We start from the raw sequence: 21895 nt of genomic DNA, 5'->3' as shown, positions 1-21895 counted from the left end.
GGAAATGAACGTTTATTCCTTGTCGTTCATCAGACTTTTTATTATTATTTTAATCATATATATATATATTTTACACAGCTATATACATTGATATATAAATAACGTTCTTTCTGCAGTTGAATGTGATTGTTGCTGTCATTTCTAGGAATAAAAAATTGCTACTGGCTTATACATTTATTTATACATATATGATGATGATGATGATGCTACTGATAGAGTCAAAAGAGGACCAAGAGTGTTGATAAATTCTGGAAACATATACTCTCAGTAATATAAGGAAAAGAAAAAAAAAAAAAAATTAATGCAGGTTGTGTATATATAGGGAAAAAAATATATATGTATAAAGGAGTGGACAATTTTTTTGATACGCATACAATAAAATCGATCGGTCCGGGCGCCGATCGTCTGGCGGATGCCAATGACACTGTGAACGTCATGAGAGAGTGAGGGTTTGGTAGGGAGGTAAAAGACGTCTGACGACGACTTGTCCTCGGTTCTACCAGTTTTTCTTAAAGTGTCCCCCAAGGGGTCATCTTTTTTTTTTTGTTTTTTTTATTTATAATTTTTTTTACTTCCCCTTTTCATCAGTTGATTTTATATATATATAAATCCATTACGCATGCACGCCAGGGATGCACCTACCCAGTGTGTCCTCACTGCATCCGGTATACACAAAAAGGATATCCCGCCGCGAAGTTTATATATTTATATATGTATTGGTTTTATATATACTCTTACGCATTCGCACCGAGTATTACTGAGTGAATCGCACGCGCGAACCGCGAATAGCATTGGCGCTCACGTTGGCCAATCGGCTTATCGAACGACAAATCCTTCCCCCTTCTTTATACTTGCTATACCGCGAAGGTCTTGTTGGTAGTAGTGGGCACATGCAGTTTGCTATAACGATTTATTTTCTTTTAAATTTTTTTTTTTTTTTTTTTTTTTTCATTACAAACGAGACTAAAGAGCAAGGATGGCAGTAGCTAAGGAAAGCGGGGAGATGTATGTATAAAAAAAAAGACAGAAATCAAAGGATGCCGAAGAGAATGCATTTTCAAACGATGATTCGAGGACACCGACGATGTGTCGTTTCTCATTCCAATATGGCAGACGAATATTTTAATTATACATTTGTTTATAATAATTTTTAAATAAATATTATTTTTATAATTTATTTATTATTTTTTTTAATAATTCATTTGATAAATTTTGTAATTTTTTTTTTACATCACTTGGCACATTATTGTCATTTGAAACAAATACCAATTGTGGATGGAAAAAAAAAACTTGAAAAATTTTTAAATAAAAAAATACAAATACCATGGAAGACAGAAGAGAAAAAAAAATTCAAATGATAATGACATCTTGAGATATTTAAAATGAGAATAAATCTTTTTTTTTTTTTTTATAATTTTATATTTGTTGGGTTAATTTGAATTAAATCCTTATATAAAAAGGACAGTTGTCATCGATAATTATGAAAGAGAGATAGATAGAATTATATGTGTAAGTGTGTTACATTATCTTTTTTTCAAAAAAAATAAAAATGGGTATCAGAAATTTGAGGTAAATATTTCCTGGCTAGACCAAGTGCGTTGTTCACGTGGTCTATGCTAGATTATATTTGCCCCAAACACCATTGTTGACCTTCAAAACTTAGTAATTTTTACTTCACTTAGCTATCACTCGACGGACATGGAGTCTTTGACAGGTTTTGAACTCGAGACCACAAGCACTGTAGGCAGGTCTCTTGCCGACTTAACCATCAGCTCACTCGATGATCTATTGATTACAAAAAATAGCCTAGAATTAAAAATTAATTTATTACTTAATATTATTTTTTTTTTATTTTTCAACATTAATATTTTTGATTACATGATTTTTTTAAATTTATCACTATTATTTTTCAATGTCCATAAATTTAATTTTTTTTTACATTAATATTTTGTAATTTTTATTTATTTTATTTTCAGTATTAATTAGATTAATGGCGCTTTAAATAAAGAATAATTTAAATAATATTTATCCGGTTTTGCAAATATATAAAAATTACAAAAGTCAAACAGTCACTACATTTTAATATGCTCGTATATAAAAAAATATACATTAGTTTAATTGTAAGAATTAGAATTTATAAAAAAAAAATTATAATAGTAAATTTTTTTTTTATATGTATGCACCGTTGTATTACATTAACGTGGGTAATAAAATCCAGGGAAATTTATTAATTTGCTTGTACTGTTAAAGGTATTTTAAGTGTATATAGTCAGATTAATAATGAGCATAGGTATGTTAACGTATTCACAATTGCAAATGAAAAAAAAAAAAACTAAGTAGAATATGGTAAACAAAAAATTATGATGTTTAACTTTTATTTGAAATTCCCACACGAATGTAAAACTACCTCATATTTCATTCATTCATTTGCATCAACTTGCAAAAACGGTATGATTTTTTTTTTTTTTTTTGCTTTCATTTTACTTTTTATTATGTATTTACCATATAGGTTCTAATCCGGCACAACAATCACTGTATGGAAATTTTATTTATACTATTATTATAATTTTTTATTTTTGCTATATTGTTGGTTGCATGAAAATTGTCAGTTTTAAAAATAGTATAATTTTTAGAGTGAGAGAGGAATAAAATGTTGAGGGATAAGTAATAAAATAGTTTTGTTTTGATATGATCGTAAAATTATCACCATGACTGCTCATTAATGCAAAGTGCATTGACCAACCTCTGTTATTTTAATTAGAGCGCTAAAATAAAAATAATGAATTCACGCGTATATGTATATTTATATTTCCTCACATGTTATGTGAAAGATTAAATTTTAATATAAGCATTTTATCAAGTACACAATGTCTACATTTGTATATGATTTATTATTAAAATATTTAAAAGAAAAAAAAAATGTTTAATATTAAAATTTAAAATATACCCGAGTAGAAACTTGTTCAGGATAGCCTGAACACTGATCCAGGCCTGATCAGGATATCGTAAGGCTATCCCTATTCAAGTAACTCTATCACATCCTGATCAAGCCTGGATCAAGCACCTACATCTTTTCCTTAATAAGGATAGCCTGATCCAGTCCGGATCAGGACTTGATCAAGATAAAAGTATTAAATTTATTTAATTTTTAAATAATTTCATCTTGATCAAGTCCTGATCCGGATTGGATCAGGCTACCCCTATTAAAGATAGAGTAGGAATGGCCTGATCAGGATAGCATCAGGCTATCTGTATTTTATCCTTAATAGAGTAGCCTGATCCATTCTGGATCAAATCTTGATCAAGAAAAAATTATTGCATTTATTTTTTTTTCAAATAATTTTTTCTTGATCAAGATTTGATCCAGTCAGATCGAACTAATCTATGGGGATAGAAGTAAAACTAGCTGGATCCAAAATGGATAAAAGAAAAAAGTATCAAATTTGCGTCAATTTTACAAATTGCCTGATCAGGATAGCATCAGGCTATCTGTATTTTATCCTTAATAGAGTAGCCTGATCCATTCTGGATCAAATCTTGATCAAGAAAAATTATTGAATTTATTTTTTTCAAATAATTTTTCTTGATCAAATTTGATCAGAATGAATCGAACTACTAATAGAAGATGAAATAAACTAGCTGGATCCAAAATGGATAAAGAAAAAAGTATCAAATTTGCGTCTTTGAATTTTACAAATTGCCTGATCAGGATAGCATCAGGCTATCTGTATTTTATCCTTAATAGAGTAGCCTGATCCATTCTGGATCAAATCTTGATCAAGAAAAAACTATTGCATTTATTTTTTTTTCAAATATTTTTTTCTTTATCCAGTCTTGATCCAGAATGGATCAAACTCTATTAGAATAAAATAAAACTAGCTGGATCAAAATGGATGAAGAAACAAGTATCAAATTTGCGTCTTTGAATTTTACAAATTGCCTGATCAGGATAGCATCAGGCTATCTGTATTTTATCCTTAATAGAGTAGCCTGATCCATTCTGGATCAAATCTTGATCAAGAAAAAATTATTGAATTTATTTTTTTTTCAAATAATTTTTTCTTGATCAGTCTTATTTCAGAATGGATCAGGCTATCAAGGATAAAATAGACATGATGCTATCTATTTCCGGCAATTAATATAGGAATACTGAGGACAAAAAGTTAGGTACGAATTATCGAATGCCTCAATGGCCGAGCGTGTCAAGTACTAGCGTTGTAATCCCGTGTCGGTTCGGGGAACCCCGGTCGTAGCAATAATTAGTTAGGTAAATTATCAATTAGGTCAGTTTGTAATAATAAAGTTTATCTGTATTCTGTTAAGCGTTAGATTGCAAATTAAAAAAATTAATTTGAAATTATTAATTTTTTGGAATAAATCATGTATCTGATCCAGTTTTGATCCGGAATCTGGATCCATTATGGATCATGTATCTTTACCACAACCTGATCAGGTATCCTGATCCATTCTGGATCCGAACCTTACGAAAAGCGTTATCCTGATCAGGTTCGGATCCAGTATCCTGGATCCATTATGGATCGTATCTTTCACCAGCCTGATCAGGTATCTGATCCATTCTGGATCCAAACCTTACGAAAAGCGTTACATCCTGATCAGGTTTGGATCTTGATCGAACCTGACCTGAATTTCTACTCGGGTATATTAATTACACGTGATTATATTTTTAAATTAATATATATAAAAAATAGAAAGTTTATTATCAAAGTTATAGATGTATGTATATTTTCACTAATGAAAAAAAAATTATATATGGAGAGAAAATTAATTACCAAATTTGGAAATAATAATATGTTAATATAATTTCTTGAAAATAAATTTGCCAGTCAAATAAAATTCATGGAAAAATTATTACTAATATTTTGTTACATGTTCTTGAATATTTTTGATCATGAAATAATTATTTTTCTTTAAATCAAGCAATTTTTTCATTTAATTTTTTGATACAATTTTTTGTTGTTTATTATTTTTTGATATAAATATTAATGCTTTATCGTTATGAGAGTATAAATATGCATTAATATTAAATTCTTTTGTAGTTATATAAGAGGATCTTTGATTCTAAAAACTTTCTAAAGTTTTTATCGTCGTATTCAGTATCATCCGGATCAACAGATCAAGCCACTGTTAATATTAAAAGCAGATCAGAGAGGCCCTCGCTATTTGATTTAGAGATACCTCTTGAAAAACTTTTTTTTAAAGACACACAAAACAATCCCCATGTTTGACAAATTCTATTTTACTTTTCCCATATAATAAAACAAAAAAAAAAATCAAATTTTACGAATTAAGTGATACAACAGTATATTGGTCAGACAATAGTAAAAAAAAACCTATACTCCTAGAATTTTAACCACAGATCATATTCACAATATTTATCAAAAAATTCAAGTAACATGAGATGAAGTAAAAACCGTTCAATATACCTCTATGTCATCAAATATAATTTTTGTTTTTTTGTCGGTTATAGCTTTTACGAAAAAAAAAAAAAAGGGGGTGCAAACGATCGCTCGTGCGCTCCGCTTAAGTCGTCTGTCACTTAAAAAATAAAAATAATAATAAATAAAAAACGACAAAAAATTGCGTAACGGTATAGAGAGCAGCCGAAAAAAATTGCTTTTGTTAGCTTTACAGTATATACAAAATGCAATTGGGGGAAAGAGGAAGAAAAAAACTTTAAAATGTTTGAAGAAGGGTGGTTATTTGCTCGCGTGCGCGCGCGCGGGCGCACTACTACATAAATAACAAAAAATAAAAAAATAAAAAAATAAAAAATAAGTATACACAAGGATAGGTTATATATATGCATACATATATCAAAGTATTGCAGGGTTGAGGGTCCATCAGAAAAAGGTGCCGTGGGGGTTGTACAAAAGTATTCCAGGCACGGATTTTTTTTTTTTTTTTTATATATTTTCAGGGTTTCGTTGGAGCTTGTGCGCAGCACGAATCTTATGGTACAAAATAGTCACATTGAAGAGTCGCGCGTGCGTGTGTTAGTTACATTAGAATCGGACAGATGCTTTGGACCCCAGTTACACTCAACCGGATAAAAATATAGATGCCAACGACGTGTGTCTTGTGCTATTGTGATTTTTAAATTTTTTTAAAATATAAACCCTATATGTAACCCCTTTTATTTTTTAAATTTTAACCCCTCCTTTATTTAATGTTATCCATTGTACTTGTGTATCATCAACCAATGATATTACTATTTTTTTCAACAGATACATTTATTATTATTTCAATGTCCATGTATTTTTTTTTTTTCTCTAAATTTATATTGTTTTTAATATAAATTTATAAATATTTTATTGTGCCATTAATTATTTAACTTAGTATAAAAATAAATTTAAAAATTCATTTTTTTATTATATAATAGATCTATGAAAAATATCAAATTTTATAATTTTAATAGTTTATTATTATTACGAGTTTTAAGATAATTTAAAATATCAAAATGGCGATAAGTCGGTATGCAGATTGACTGAAATAAAAAATGGTGATATTTCAGTTATTGGGTGGGGCGGTTATAGCTTCTGCGCATTCCAACCCTTCCAATTTATACCCTCTGTTTAAAAAAAGGAGTGCTTGGTTATTTTTTTTTTTTATTCAAATTTCATTGGTTAGAATTTCAAGTAGTTTTTTTAATAATATACATGCGATTCAATGGCTGAATCAAAAAGTAAATATCAAAATTTAAATATTGATTAAAAAATTTAAATTTCAATTATTATAAATTTATTTTCCTCAAAATTTATCATACTTTATTAATATTTTCAATTGGATATTTTATTTTAGCATTAATATAAAATATAATAATTTTTATAAAAAATACTTGAAATAAAAATTACGTAGTTGAACGATCCGGAAAAAAGGATCTCTAGTGGTCCCTAGAATTTTTGTTTTTTTTTTTTATATATCTATTCTGTCCTAAACACGATTCAATTTAGCCAGACTACCCTTGGGTCCACCTTCAAAGAAAAATCACCATTGGCAAACCTCCTTCTCTCTTTTTTTTTTTTACTATTTTATCGAGACTTTAATACTATTAATCTTGTATCGAACACTTTACCCAGTTGTCGCACAACATCAATGCTTTTTGCTCCTCTTTTCATTTATTTTCTACTTTAAATCAGTAGATATATTTTTGTTTGAAAAAAATATACAATAATAGTATACGAAATTTGAAATTAATTATAGCAGAGCTTTTTCTATTATTCATGGTCTTATTTTTTTTTTTTTTTTGGTGGTGGTTAAATTGCGAATTTGGCGTTGACTTATAGACAAAGTTTTATATATTACTTAAGTTTTTTTTTTTTTTGGGGTTTGAATGCGGAAATAAGTAGAAGAGTTTGGTCGGTTGGGTCAGTCCGAGAATAAGTAATGTAAAAGACCATTATGTTTGGAACGATGAAGGGTCATTGTAGCCAGATCCAATTCCCAAAGGTACCATTACAGTGAAATACTCCTCATGCAAGGTGCCATGGAACAGTATTGTCCAGTTTTTTAGCCCTTATAGCCAAGTCTTCATCAACCCTAAATTCCCAACGCAAGCCAAAGTCTCTCTTGTAAAATCCATTGAAAGCCTTAACATGTAGGTAAATCGTTGTTATCTAGACACTGATATATCCTTTGAATTTAGAGTTTTTGACATTGATGGTATATATTGTAACTCGAGATTCAGGATCGATATCAAACGTATAAAAGGTTTTGGCTTTCACGACAATATCTATTTATGTATAAAAATTTTTTTCTCATTTTTATACAGAGGTTTGGAAAAAAATTTAATATTTTTTCAATGTCAAAATATGTCTAGGTCTTTTTTGAAATGTTTGTTCAACATTTAACTCTTGTATTTGAATTTTATAATAGCTTTTTAACTCAGCACATTTTTAATATTTCGATAATATATTTTAAATATTTTCTAATGAAATTTAAACAACGTTGAATTGAATAAAAATTTAAAAAATGTTAAATTAAGATTTTGCATTTTTTGGGTAATGTTAATTCAACATTTACATTGTACATTTTAACTGTAAGCATTTAATGATTTTTTTTTTTTGTTTTGCTATATTAAATAAAAAAAATAAGAGTAATTCTCATTAAAATTTTAATTGCTTGTATAAAAATGTTAAATGAATAATAAATGTCAAAAAAAATATATATAAGCAATTTATCATGTGAATTATTTTAATTTTTCATTAGAAATTCAAAAAAAAAATAAATAAATAAATGCAGGTGAAAATAAAAACTTTCTTCTCAGGCCGGATGCTGTATTTAAATTTACCAGTAGTCAACTGAAGAAAGTCGTTAATTTTTTTTTTCTATATACCTTTACAAAGCTTGCATTAAAAAAATAAAATAAAATCTATGAAAGTAGATACAAGATTCAGCAATAAAATGAAATATATATATTTCATCTTGACAAAAAAAAAAAAAAAATAAAATATATAAAAGCAAGAAAAAAATTATTTTTATGACTTATATTTATATTTGTATATGAGAATGTAGTTTTTATATTTTTTTTTCGTTGAAGAATGAACCCTCGTAATGTTGTCTTTCGAGTTATCGTTGATACATACAGCTTTTCTCCTTTGGTTGATTTCAATAACTAGACGCGCCGCATGTGGTGACCGGCCAAAGTAATTCTATAATAATAGTTTCTTTATCTATATCAAAGCAGAGGGGAAAGCTTTCATAATTTTACTTTATCATCATGATATATATATCTAAAAAAAAATAAATAAATATGACTGTGCTATTTTATAACTACCTTGCAAATTTTCCTAAATTTCTAAAATGTATTTTTAAATATTTTTTTTATTTTTAACTTTTTTTTTTATTGCAAATTAACTGTATAATCACAAATGACAAACTATTTTATACATAGATGTATAAAAGTAAAAAAAAAAAAATAAAATTCTATAAAAAATAATAAATTTTAAACGGTAGAAATTATTATACGATGAAGGAATTTTTTTTTTTTATTTTCATTATCTATATAAGCAGTAAAAAAATCTCCTCGCTGAGTTGGTAATTGTCGTTTATGAGATTCTTCCTGATAAATTGTATGAGATAATATTTTTTTCAACTTTGATTATATAGTGATAGTACTCAATTATTTATCATATGATTTATTTTCACAGCTATTTTTGTCCTTCATAGAAAGGGGTGTATCTCAACGTAAGAAAAAAAAAAAAAATTCTAAATTGTGCTTTTCTAAAAAATTAACAACAATAGTTAATTTAACAAAAAATGAAATTTTTTTTTCAAGGTAGATTATAAAAAACTATGAAGCTCCAAATAATTCAAATGAAAAAAAAATAATATTATTATTGTTATTTCAAAAATTAATTAAAAAAAAAAAAAAAAATGTTATGATAAAAATTGAAATTTATAGTTTAATTATAAATTGAGATAATTAATGTTTCTTAGATTTTTCATTGTTATACAAAACTCGTGCAGAATAAAATTATTTGTAATATTTTTTCAAGATATTGTGAAGAAATATAACGGGAACGACGCAAAAACCAGTTGGTGGCCATTCCGTCGATAATATTGATTAGCCGACGCCCTTAGTTAGCGCTACGGTCTTTTCTTTTTCCTTTTTTTTTTCTATTTTTCTCTTCTCAATTCTCGTGATTCCCCTCTCAGCGTACTGAGCATTAGTTTCCACCCCTGTTCCTGTTTCTCTATTTCGTTTCTCCATTTATTTTTTTTCCCCCTGCTTTTTTTTTCGTTTATTGTATAATTCCTTTATCTCTCTCTCCCACGTACTAGTGTCGCTAAAACACCCCAACATATACGAGACTTGAAAGAACTATGGTGCTGACATGTTGGACAAAAAATAAATAAATAAAAGAAATAATCTTAAACCAACTTGATATCATTCACAACACAGAATCATTTTATTAATGATTTTTATATATTAATCGTGAATTAAATTTTAATTATTGATATGAAATTTTTATAATCATAATGATATCATGATTAAATATCCTTGATATTGCTTGACCAGTGTCGATTCATCTTGAAATTTCAATTTGTTATTATAATTATTATTTTTATTCTTATTCATAAATGAAGTTTATAATCATTCATCAGAGCATTCAAATTTATAGAGCTATCAATTATCTGTTATTTAAATTATAATGTATAGAGATTTATTTTATTTTTTATATATAATTGTGTTTAATTCTTGGTAATATTATTCAGGGTTAATTTGGGTATCTGGTAATTATGAATAATCATGCTCGAAATATTCTAAATACAAATTTCCCAGTCAAATGACTTTGAAATAAAATATCCTGGTTGATAATTTACCGAAAAAAAAAAATCGTAAACATTATGTAGAGTGTGTTTGGTATAAAGAACATGCGAAGTATTGAAAATTAAAATTAATAATTATAAAAATAATACAAGCATAGTAACACATAAACATAATGATGATTATGACTATTTAAAATTTGTCGAAAAATAATTATGACAAGAGTATAATCAGCACGATAAATAAATAAATATTCCATTTAAAAATTTATTTATTTTTTTTCAAATTTACTATTATCATACGCATCTTGGATAAATTGAAAATTAATTTATTTAAAAATTAATTAATTAGTCATCGTGTATTGTAATGACTCGCTGTTATTATTATTTCAAATTTAATTTTATTAATATTTTATATTTTAAATATTGCATAAAATGTTTATTTATTTTATTTATTTATTCAATTTATTATTATATATTAACAATCAAATATAATTTGATAAATTTGTCTTGTTTTGTTGTTGCCAAATTTTTTTCTACCCAGATATTTTTCACAGGATATTGATCCATGTAATAATAATAATTAATTACATCGCCATGAATAAAAGAAAAAAAAAAACGATAAAAATAAATATTTTAATTTATATTATATTAATATTTCTTTTATAATTAATTTATTTGATAATTGCAAATATAAGAACTTACATTCCACAATGTTGAAAAAAAAAAAAAAAAGAGAATAAGATTCATCAAGTTAGACCATTCATCTATCGTGCCGCCTCCCCATGTAATTAGACACTGTTGCCTGGAACAATATCTGACGTGGGGCGGAGGTCATTGTCCCTAGAAATTGAGGGAAACGAGGGAAATACCAGGGATTGCATGCCATATACATCTCCAGCGAATCCCAAATTATATAAATATATATATATGCATGAATGTACCCCACATTTTTTTTTTTGTGTTAATATATACGCTCATATGTATATATATGGAAAACAAGATTGGGTCTTTTGCTAATTATGCACCGTTTTCTCGAGGGAAAAACTTTTTTTTCATTTTTTTTTTTTTTTTACATTAACTACGTTTTATGCATACCAATAATATAAATTATAATTTTTTTCTTTTGCTTCTAAATTAACTATTTTGTATATAAAAATACAAATGTCATTTTTTTTTTTTTTCATTCGTTTGATTTTATCCAATAACTTTGATATAATCAAACTTGAAAAATAAATCAAACCCTCAGTATGTCTATCGAATTATTCCCTCAATATTTGTCCAGTTGATTGTCAATTTATTTTATATATATTTTCATTAATTAAATGAATAACTAAAATATTTTTTTTGCAGATAAAGGATGGAGAGATGATGGTGAAACAACGTGGCGAAATGATCAAATATATAAAAGATCATCACCATCATTAAATGTATCTGCAACAATAACAACATCAACAATAACACCAGTTACTGGTCCATTTACAGCATCAACAAATGTACAACAAAATTTTTTATCAACAATACCAATATCAAAGTCAAGTCCTGATGAACGTGGTACAATAAATTCACATGAACAACACAGTACATCACCAGGTAATTAATTTTATATATATCATATTTAATTTTTTTTCTTTTTCATTAATACAAAAGACTATTGAATAAAACACACGTGCTTGTTTTTAAATTTTTTTTTTGACCCTTCAAAAGCTATTTCACCCTTAAAATGCTTTCTCGCCTTGTGTATTTGAGTTACCCCTCCAGATTTTCCAGCAAAAAGAAAACCACTGTGGCAAGTTCTGTATAAAGAATAAAAAAAAAAAAATATATACTATTTTACTGTGGGGGTTCCTTTGGGCTAAGACTTTTTTTTTTTTTTTTCTTTTTATTTTTTCGTTCGTCAAGTGGAGCTCTTTAAATAATGCAATAAACGTGATGGCATTTATTCGACAATATAACATCGAAGGCTCTTCATTCAATATTGACCCTCAAAATTGAAGCATGTATAACTATTGGTTGTAAAATTTTTTTTCCTTTTTATTCATTACATAGGTTAAAATATATATTCATTGCACATTTATAAAATATAAAATGCAATTGACTGGTTCTGGTAAATTTAAATTTATCATAATACTTGAAACTTTTAAATCAAAAGACAAAAAAAAAAAAAAACATAAGGCAAGATTATGATGACAGCAAAAGCAAAAAAAATAATGATGAGAAAAAGAAAAATATAATAAATTAAATAAATAAGAGTCAAAATGATGATATAAAAAAATAAAAAAATAAAATAAATTTAACTCATGCTGTGAAATTGAGTCAAGGGCATCAAGAAAAAATATACATATACCGGGTGTTTCACATTTTGATGTATAAAAATTTATGCAATATGCATGTATATTGTTTGGACTGTGATGCTCGCAGATCAACGACTCAAGTATGTATATAAATATTTTTTACTTCATTATGACTCACTTGATGCTAGAATGGGCATAGCCAGGTACGAGATCGAGTGAACTAGAATTAATCCTAGCCTCGGGTTCCCGTAGCCTTGGTACATGAGCGTGTGACAACGTTGACTTTTTTTTTTTTTTTCTTTAAACAGTTGTTAAATCAAGTCACAATATTTTTGCAAGTAGCATTTTAATTCAAATAAATATTAATTAGTATTAATGTTTTATTCAATCACCACCACATTATTTTATCATAATATTTTTATCTAATTAAAATCTATATATAAAATAATCATCAATTATATTAGTTTAATGATTTATAAAAAAATATATCGTTTTAATAAATGACCACGTGATTTTAATACAAATATAATTTCATCATAAATTAATGACGAAAAATATAAACAAAAAAACAAATAGTAATTAGCTGTTTGATTGATGGTTAATAAAATTATTTTTACAATAATATTCATAATGAATTTTGGTGACATAATGATTTAATTTTAAATAAAATTGACGATGATTTAAATGATTTAAATCTGATTTAAAATATTAGTGGTTTAATATATAATTATATTATTATTGACAACACTTTTAGGGACATTTCCAAATATATTTTCAACAATCAATGTATTTTTTATATTTATTTATATATTTATTTATGCGAATTATATGAAAACTTTTTTTTAAAATGATTTTTTACCTCGAGATAAATTGACACACTGACATAAGTGTTTGACAATACATAACTAAAAATATCTACATACATAATTGAAGCGCAATTTGTGATTTAATTGATTTAATTTAAATCAAATTTACTTGTAATTTCACGTGATTTATGCTTGATTCAAAAATATTTAACACCATGATTTCTATTATGATCAGCTCCTCGAATATTAAATTAATTAATTTATTAAAATTATTATAAATATAAATTGTAGATGATTAAAATAAATATTTATTTATATTATAGATGGTTGTGACTATTTCATTGTATAGATACATTAATGTATATTTATTTGCTTTGTAACGTGGACTTGTGGAATATGTAATAGGGGGAACAGTATCGATCCATTTTAGTATTTTTAGACTAACGTTAGTAATCCAAGAAAATGGACACTGGAGATCAAGAGAAAATGTTAAAAGAAGGATAATAAAAAAGAATAAAAAGAGATGAAAATTCTTAGTGGATACTAGCCATCGGTTTTTTTTTTTTTTTTTTCGTTTGCTTAAATAAACATTGCTTGAACAATAGGGGCTGAAAATCGATCAAGAGCTGAATACTATGAGTTCGTATATGTACGGCTATAAGATATAACAGTCATATATATATATTTTTAAATAAAAACTTGGGTCTTGAATATAAACTCTTACTGTCCGGATGAGAGAAAAAAAAAAGAGCATATTGAGTACTTGCGTATATTTATTCGCAGTATGTTTAATGTATCATTTTCACATTTCCATGTCAAACATTGCTTTGACTCTTTGGAATTTATAACCACATAGTTTTTTATATATACAAGTAATACCATACATCGTTGAACATTCATATGTGTACCTATTTACACACAAGAATAATTTATACTTTATAATGAAACAAAAAAAAATTCATCTTTATTTATAGTTTTATCAACGAGAAAGTTCCTTGAAAATAGAATATTTTTAAATACAATTTAATTCTAAACCCCATCTAGTATATATTTTATTTATTCATATATTAATTTCTTTTTTTATTGAAATTTTTAATACTGATAAAATTTTTATTTATAATAATCAAATTTATTTTCACATTATTGAATTTTTATACAGTGGTATATGCGTTTGTATCGAAGTGCCTTATTTGCTACATATAAAACCATGTGTCTTTTTCTTAACCCAAAGGATGTTTATTTAGTATATAAATAAGGGACACAGTGAGTGGACGAAAATAAAAAAAAAAAAAAACCAAGTCCCCAAAGGATCTAAAGTTGTTGAATTGTGCGCGAATAGGGCATACGTTATACCCGATTTTAAGTATACATATATTTTGTTTGCTGGACGAGCTGATAACACACACATATATATACATCTTGTAAATTTTTCTGCCAACCTTTTTATGCGGCTGGACGAACTGAGAATTTTATTTTTTTTTATTTTTTCGAGATCACGTACATCAATGCTGAATAAATGTTACTGGTGTGCTGCAATTGTGTATTGTAAATTCCAACACGCGTTTATTTCTATGTAACAATTATAATCAGGTATATAAGCAGGTACATATGCAACTGATGCTATTTATTTTTTTTCGAATTATATATTTATATTTTATAAAACTCATTTTATTTATTGTTGTTATTAGTATTATTGATACAATTATATTTTTATGGATTTTTATTTTTTCGAAAGCTAGCTTTATTTATTCATAATATTTTTTTTGGTACTTGTTTTTTGTGTATATCATTGATGTAATTTACGAGGGGCTATCCAAGGCGAGAAACAAAAAAAAATGCAACTACACAACTACAAATGATTATACTAGTCATTAACTTCTTAGTCTCGTTTTTGTCTTAATAATAAAACAAATTTATATAAAACAATATCATGTGTAATTTTTCTAATTGTTGTATTTATTTATCAACAACAATACAATTGAAATTAAATTGAAAAAATTATTAAATAAAAAAGAATTATTGTTAAATTATTTTTAAATTATTAAAGTTATTTAAATGAAATATTTTTTAACATCAAAGTAAATTGAATTTGATACTTTAAGTTTGCCATTATCAGTCATAACTAGAGCTGACAGTGTTTTGCGATATTGTTTTATATCTATATCACCATGAAAACTCATTGGATGCTTGATGAAATTATTTGAGTTATATTCTAATGTATACCAATTACACTGTACTCTAATATTTTTAGTACTGCCATTTAATTTGTGCATATGAACTTGAGTACTCACGACTTTTTTCTTGTTTTATTTTCGATATATGCAAAACTAATTACATACGTCTACTGTATGACTTTAAAAATTGACTTGAAAAATTGTAGTTGATAAATTTTAGTGACTGTACATTTACTACAACTGACTATGACAATGAATATACAAAAACTACATGCGTCTCTTATATAAATACTATACACACGAGAGTGACACCATCAACTTTGATAGCCCCTCGGTGATCCATATTCTCATCGTCAATATTCTGTTTTTTTTTTATTTATTTATTTAGTCATATGTATGTATATATTGAAATTATTTTTTCTTTTTTGTGATTCTTGCAGTATCTGCAAGTTTCAGTGAATAAGGAATGATGAAAAAAAAAAAAAAATAAAAATAAACATATATTTTATAGGAAGGGCAATGGGCAGTATGATTAAGTATATGGAGTTGGCTGTGTGAGCCTCAGGCGAGTGTTGCCATCATATATGAAATCACACTACTGTTGGCCACCCACGCGTATATAACACCCTATACTATATTTTTCATGACATTTTTGGAAATGGCAATATTATATGACCCGGGCAAATCCATATATACCAGCTCATTTTTTTTTTCTCTATCTTTCTTTTCTTATTTTTTTCCACTCATTCTTGATTGTTTATAAATTTTATTTCTTCATTCTCCATAAATGCAATAAACATTTATTAAATAAATTTTATTTATTTCAAATCTATTCATATTATTTATAATAATATTTTTTGTAAAAAAAAGGAAAATATTAAATTAATAAATTCAAAAATTACATGATTAAATTAAACTTGCGAATCATTGATTAAAATAAATATAAAATTTTTTAAAATATATTAAAATATTTTTATTTTCGGTAACCACACAGTTGTAGGTCCATTTAAATTGCAATTCATAACATGTAAGTTAAATATTGCGTAATAATTTTTGTGGTTAAATCTTCAACTGTCCTACAATCACTCCAAGCTATATCCATGAAGGCTTCTTTGCTTTTAAAATGTGCTTCTCATACACAATAGGCTTCCCACTGTGATCATTGAATACATATAAAATTTATATACATACATGTTTTATTTTTTTTTTTTTTTTTGTTATATATATTTGTAATAATTTAATCACATTAAGGTAATTTTTTATTTTTAAATTGTGTCTTTATAATTTGATTTTAATTAAACTTTCGAAAATTTATTTATGCGAATTTTAAATTTATATTGAAAGGTAAATTTATATATGTGTATACATAATTATTATTGTTATTTATGAGTCTTATGGCCATCAATAATCAGACGAAAGTAAGTGGATACATCAAAAGCAATCGAATAATAAAAATTTTATTATTATTATTATTATTTTTTATATGTTTATATAAATGTATATGTAGACCAGTGATTTCCAAACTTTTCATAACCTCGTTTTATTGTTAAGCATATTTTTTTTTGTTCAACGGTTTATCGCGTGTTAGTAAAAAATATAAGTTAATGAAAATGAATTGTATAATTTAATTTTTCTAACATTTATCCAAAATTATTAAACATTATTTGTTATTGAAAAATAAATAAATATAATAAAATGAAAAGAAAATTGCGTTTAAGCTTTGATAAAAAATTGGTTCAACATTTTTTTACGTAGGTGGGACGCTTCGCCTCACCTACGTATTTTTCTACTGTTAATTTGTTATCAATTTAAAATGGTAAAAATTATTTTTGAAAAATTATAAATATTGAATTATTTTTATATTTTTATAAAGTGAATATAATGGAATTTTGTGGAGTTTTTTTTTTTTACAGTTAATGTGTTATTTGAAGAAAAAAAAAAAAGCAGTATGTGACATAAAAAAAGTAACCCTGATTTTATAGACACAGAGCATGGTGATAGTCTATGATTCTCACTTGAAAAAAAGGGGGATAAAGTTTGACTCTGACAAAGTAGAATGAAAGGGTGGAGTTTTGAATTATTGGCTACATACATTACAACTATTATTGCTGACTGTAAAACACGGTAACATTTGGTGCCAAGACGATTACTGTACCCTGAAATCTATATACCCAAAAAATAGAAATATATAAATATATATACACTAAAATGTGTCGAAACAAATGATAAACTAAATATACATATGTCTCTTTTTATTAATTTATATATCTACATTTAAAAAAATTTATTATCCTATTATTTAACCAAAAAAATTGATAAGAAAAATAAATTTTATCAAGCTATTACTCAAAAAATATAAAAACAAATGATAAAAATGAAAAAAATAATTTTATAATCGACAAATTTATATAAACAATAATTTAGTCAAAAAAAAAAAAAAAAACCATATGTTAAAAATAATATCTTCAAGAAAAAGACGATATCTCAAATCTTGATTGTCTTTTCGAATCAAATTGAATTTTGATTCATTTTATAAAAAAAAAAAATTGTACCATTGCCAAATATTTTTTTTTACAACATAAAAATAAATCATTATAATTTTTAAAGTCTAACTGAAATATAAAATTACTTTTTTATTTTTTAAAAAAAATCAGTATAAGTTAATTTATAAAACAAAACGTTTCTGTCGATTAATCGGTTTTATGAGTCGGTGGAAATCACTCGTGTGCCAAAGCATTATTTTTAAGATCATAATTTCAGATATTGTATATATACACAGGTTACCCTATACTCCATAAGAGAGTGGTTTTTTACTCATCGGAAATACTGGCTTGGTGTAGGCAAATTGAGGTGAGACTGAAGGTCAAAAATTCTGCCAACCGTGTTGTATCCAAAACGTGCACTCATGCACAATTTATCGGGTGGGATAAAAACAGGTGTTTCTGGCTTAACGAATTCACCTTATATATGTGTATATATATGTTGATAATCCAGATTATTTTTTGCTAATAAAAAATATGTATATTTTTTTTTTTTTTTCTTATCCTTTATTATGTTTATAAAAAAAAATTTATTTTCGTGTTTTTTTGGATACGTCATTAGAACTATAATCACTCCAAATTTTTAATAATAACAAAAATACTAGACAGGTGATAAAAATTACATTGACTTCTAAAAAAAAAAAAAATACAACTGAAATATAAATTTATAGAAAATTAAGTATACGTGTTAAATTTTTATTTAAATTTTGGATTAAAAATCGCTTATAAAATGTTTAATTACAAAAAAAAATATAAACATATTTTAACATTTGAAAAATATATTATTAAATTTAAAAATTTTTTCTTCTTTCTAACTGTTATACTTATTTTTTAGAAAAATTAATCTATGTATATTTAAAATTGTTTTGATAAATTAAAAAAAAAATAAAAAATATTCCATAGATGTATAATTTTATAATTTTTTTTGAAAAAATAATTTTTACTGTAATTCACATTAAGTAAAGATATAGTTCTTTCACCCGGTAGATGAATTTGAACGATCACTCACGTAATACCATGATACACCATGATACATTCAGTATGCCCACCAACTAACGTGATTATTATAAAGTCAATACGTTGCTAACTCATCAGCAAACTCCGCCCTCTATAACAACCCCGTAATATACATTGAACAAGAATATTTTTATATATTTTTTTTTTTTCAAATATACAGAATATATAAATATTCGCATGTAATCGTTTGTGAGTGTACACTAAAGTATAACGAACCTTGAGTACCTACAATCTTAACTGCTTGATCATACATGGCATACATAAGGTGTCTCAATATCGTCTATATTTAATCTGTGATATCTCAGTATTGCCTGATATTCTCGTGGATATTTACACCATCATATATATCCACTTGGGTATGTATTAAGATAAACCAATGATTATTATATATATATATAAATGTAATCAACTTATTGTCACTACTATTATACTTTTTTATTTTTATATATATATTGTTCATCAATTTTTTTTTTCATTACACAATTTGATGGCTTGCTATACATTATTGACTTCATCAACTTGAATATATCTATATTTTTTTAATAATATTATTTATCCAAGATTAAAAATAATCTTTGATTTATTTTCGAGTCAAATTTAATATTTTACAAGATAAATATTATAATATTTTTTTAATATTGAAATCAATATTTTTAAATATTAAAATATTATCATTTAATTCTATATAGATAATTTTTCTTTAATTATAAATAATTACCCAGTAAAAAAAATGTTAAAATGGGTCTTTACTTTTTTAAATGTTGAACTTGAAATTGTTTCGAATGTTAAAACTGAAATTTGACATTATTTGTCGAGGGGCTGATCATAATAGAAATCATGGTGTAAAATATTTTTGAATCAAGCATAAATCACGTGAAATTACAAGTAAATTTGATTTAAATTAAATCAATTAAATCACAAATTGCGCTTCAATTATGTATGTAGATATTTTTAGTTATGAATTGTCAAACACTTATGTCAGTGTGTCAATTTATCTCGAGGTAAAAAAGCATTTTAAAAAAAAGTTTTCATATAATTCGCATAAATAAATATATAAATAAATATAAAAAATACATTGATTGTTGAAAATATATTTGGAAATGTCCCTAAAAGTGTTGTCAATAATAATATAATTATATATTAAACCACTAATATTTTAAATCAGATTTAAATCATTTAAATCATCGTCAATTTTATTTAAAATTAAATCATTATGTCACCAAAATTCATTATGAATAACCGTTCGGTTAAAATTTAATTTTTAACATTCAAAAAATGTCAAATTTAATATTTAAAAAAATGTAAACTGATTTTAACATTTTTTTTTATTATATATATTTAAAACAGATTAATATATATAAAATAATGTAATAATAATTGATTGATAGATTGATAGAATTTTAATCAGTTTATATAAAAAAAAAAACATAATTACTATGTATAAAAGAAAAGAAAAAAAAAAAATTATTAATCATGCAAATTATGAGTTTACAAGTGTATTAATTTAAAAAAATAATTCTACAGTTTATTAAAAGCATATGTTAAATGAAAATAAAAAAAATATATATTCTACGTTATAAAAATGATCAACCATAAATGATGCTGTTACACACGCATGAAAAGTTTCAAGTATATACAAGTGTGTGTGTGTGTGTGGATGATGTGTGCAAAGAGTGAACAGGCCGTTTAGGGTTAAAGGTTAAGCGGCGTGATTGAGTCTTGGTTACAAGGAGCGGCCCTTCGATTGCGTCTGCTAACCACTTATCGTCAATGCATATATATAGTTCAGAGAATTTTTTAGCAAGCATAAAAGGGCGAATGAAAGAAAAAATAAAAAAAATAAAAAAATAAAAAACCATGATGCAATCAAAGGTATAATACTTGAACTCTATATTGAAAAGATTACCCACGGGAAAACAAATGTGAGGGTGTGATTTTTATGTGACAGACGAAGGGTTTTAACTGCTTGTAAATGGGGTTATTTGAGTATATATGAAGTTAAATATGATACCTGTATATATAGCTTTTTAAATAACCGGAAGTTTTTCAAGTAGACCTGTTTACTGCCTACTGTTTTATATCAACAAAATATTTACTTTTTCTTTTTTTCTATATATTACTTTATTTAACATTTTAAAAATGTCAAAATAAGTCTACAATTTTTAATTTTTGATAAGTTAATTTAATTATTATAAAATTAAAAAAAAAATAAGTAATTAATATTAAAAAATTGTGTAAAATTAATATTTTAAAAAATTGGTAATTTAGCTTTTTATATTTAAATTGAAACACCTGTTTTTTTAAATCAAGATTATTTTTATTTGTTTATTAAAAAAATTTATCTATAATATTTGATATTTTTTAATTTAAAAATTTAACATTTAATTTGTCAAATAATAATTATATATTGTCATCAAAATATGTAAAAATTAATTAAATTTTTTTTTTTGTTTTTCTAAGAATTTTATTGATTTTTTAAATAATTTTTTAAATATATATAAGACAACACCAGAATGACATTGCATACGAATAGAGAAGCAAATGATGAAATATAAACTAAAAGATCAGTAAAAGATAATAATTCAAATCGATCGTAGCAGATGGTGCACAGGAAAATTGCCCAGCACTATATACTCAGACCTTCCTATTTTTTTTATCTTTCTCTTCTCTCTTTTTCTTGTCTTGATCTCTCTTTCTATCTACGGTCAGTTGTATTATTTTTTTGAATATCATCCTCCGACCTTTTGCCTGCTAATTTGGGTCTGTGTTGAGTTTGT

The 21895-nt window shown here is 25.4% G+C and overlaps 1 protein-coding gene across 5 annotated transcripts in view; it reads left to right on the top strand.

The window, feature by feature from the left end:
- The window catches only part of LOC122859370 (POU domain, class 2, transcription factor 3-like), an 80663-nt gene that overhangs the window by 27255 nt on the left and 31513 nt on the right, over nt 1–21895 (top strand). For all 5 annotated transcript variants that reach the window (XM_044162920.1, XM_044162921.1, XM_044162919.1 and 2 more), the window contains one exon: nt 11641–11880. In XM_044162920.1, the coding sequence (XP_044018855.1) occupies nt 11641–11880 (240 nt within the window). The remainder of the gene's footprint in view (nt 1–11640; nt 11881–21895) is intronic.

The sequence above is a fragment of the Aphidius gifuensis genome, linkage group LG6 (assembly GCF_014905175.1).
Source record: "Aphidius gifuensis isolate YNYX2018 linkage group LG6, ASM1490517v1, whole genome shotgun sequence".
NCBI classification, from domain to species: Eukaryota; Metazoa; Arthropoda; class Insecta; order Hymenoptera; family Braconidae; genus Aphidius; species Aphidius gifuensis.
The sequence above is the reverse complement of the archived record's forward strand: the minus strand, read 5'-3'. Positions and strand labels throughout refer to the sequence as shown.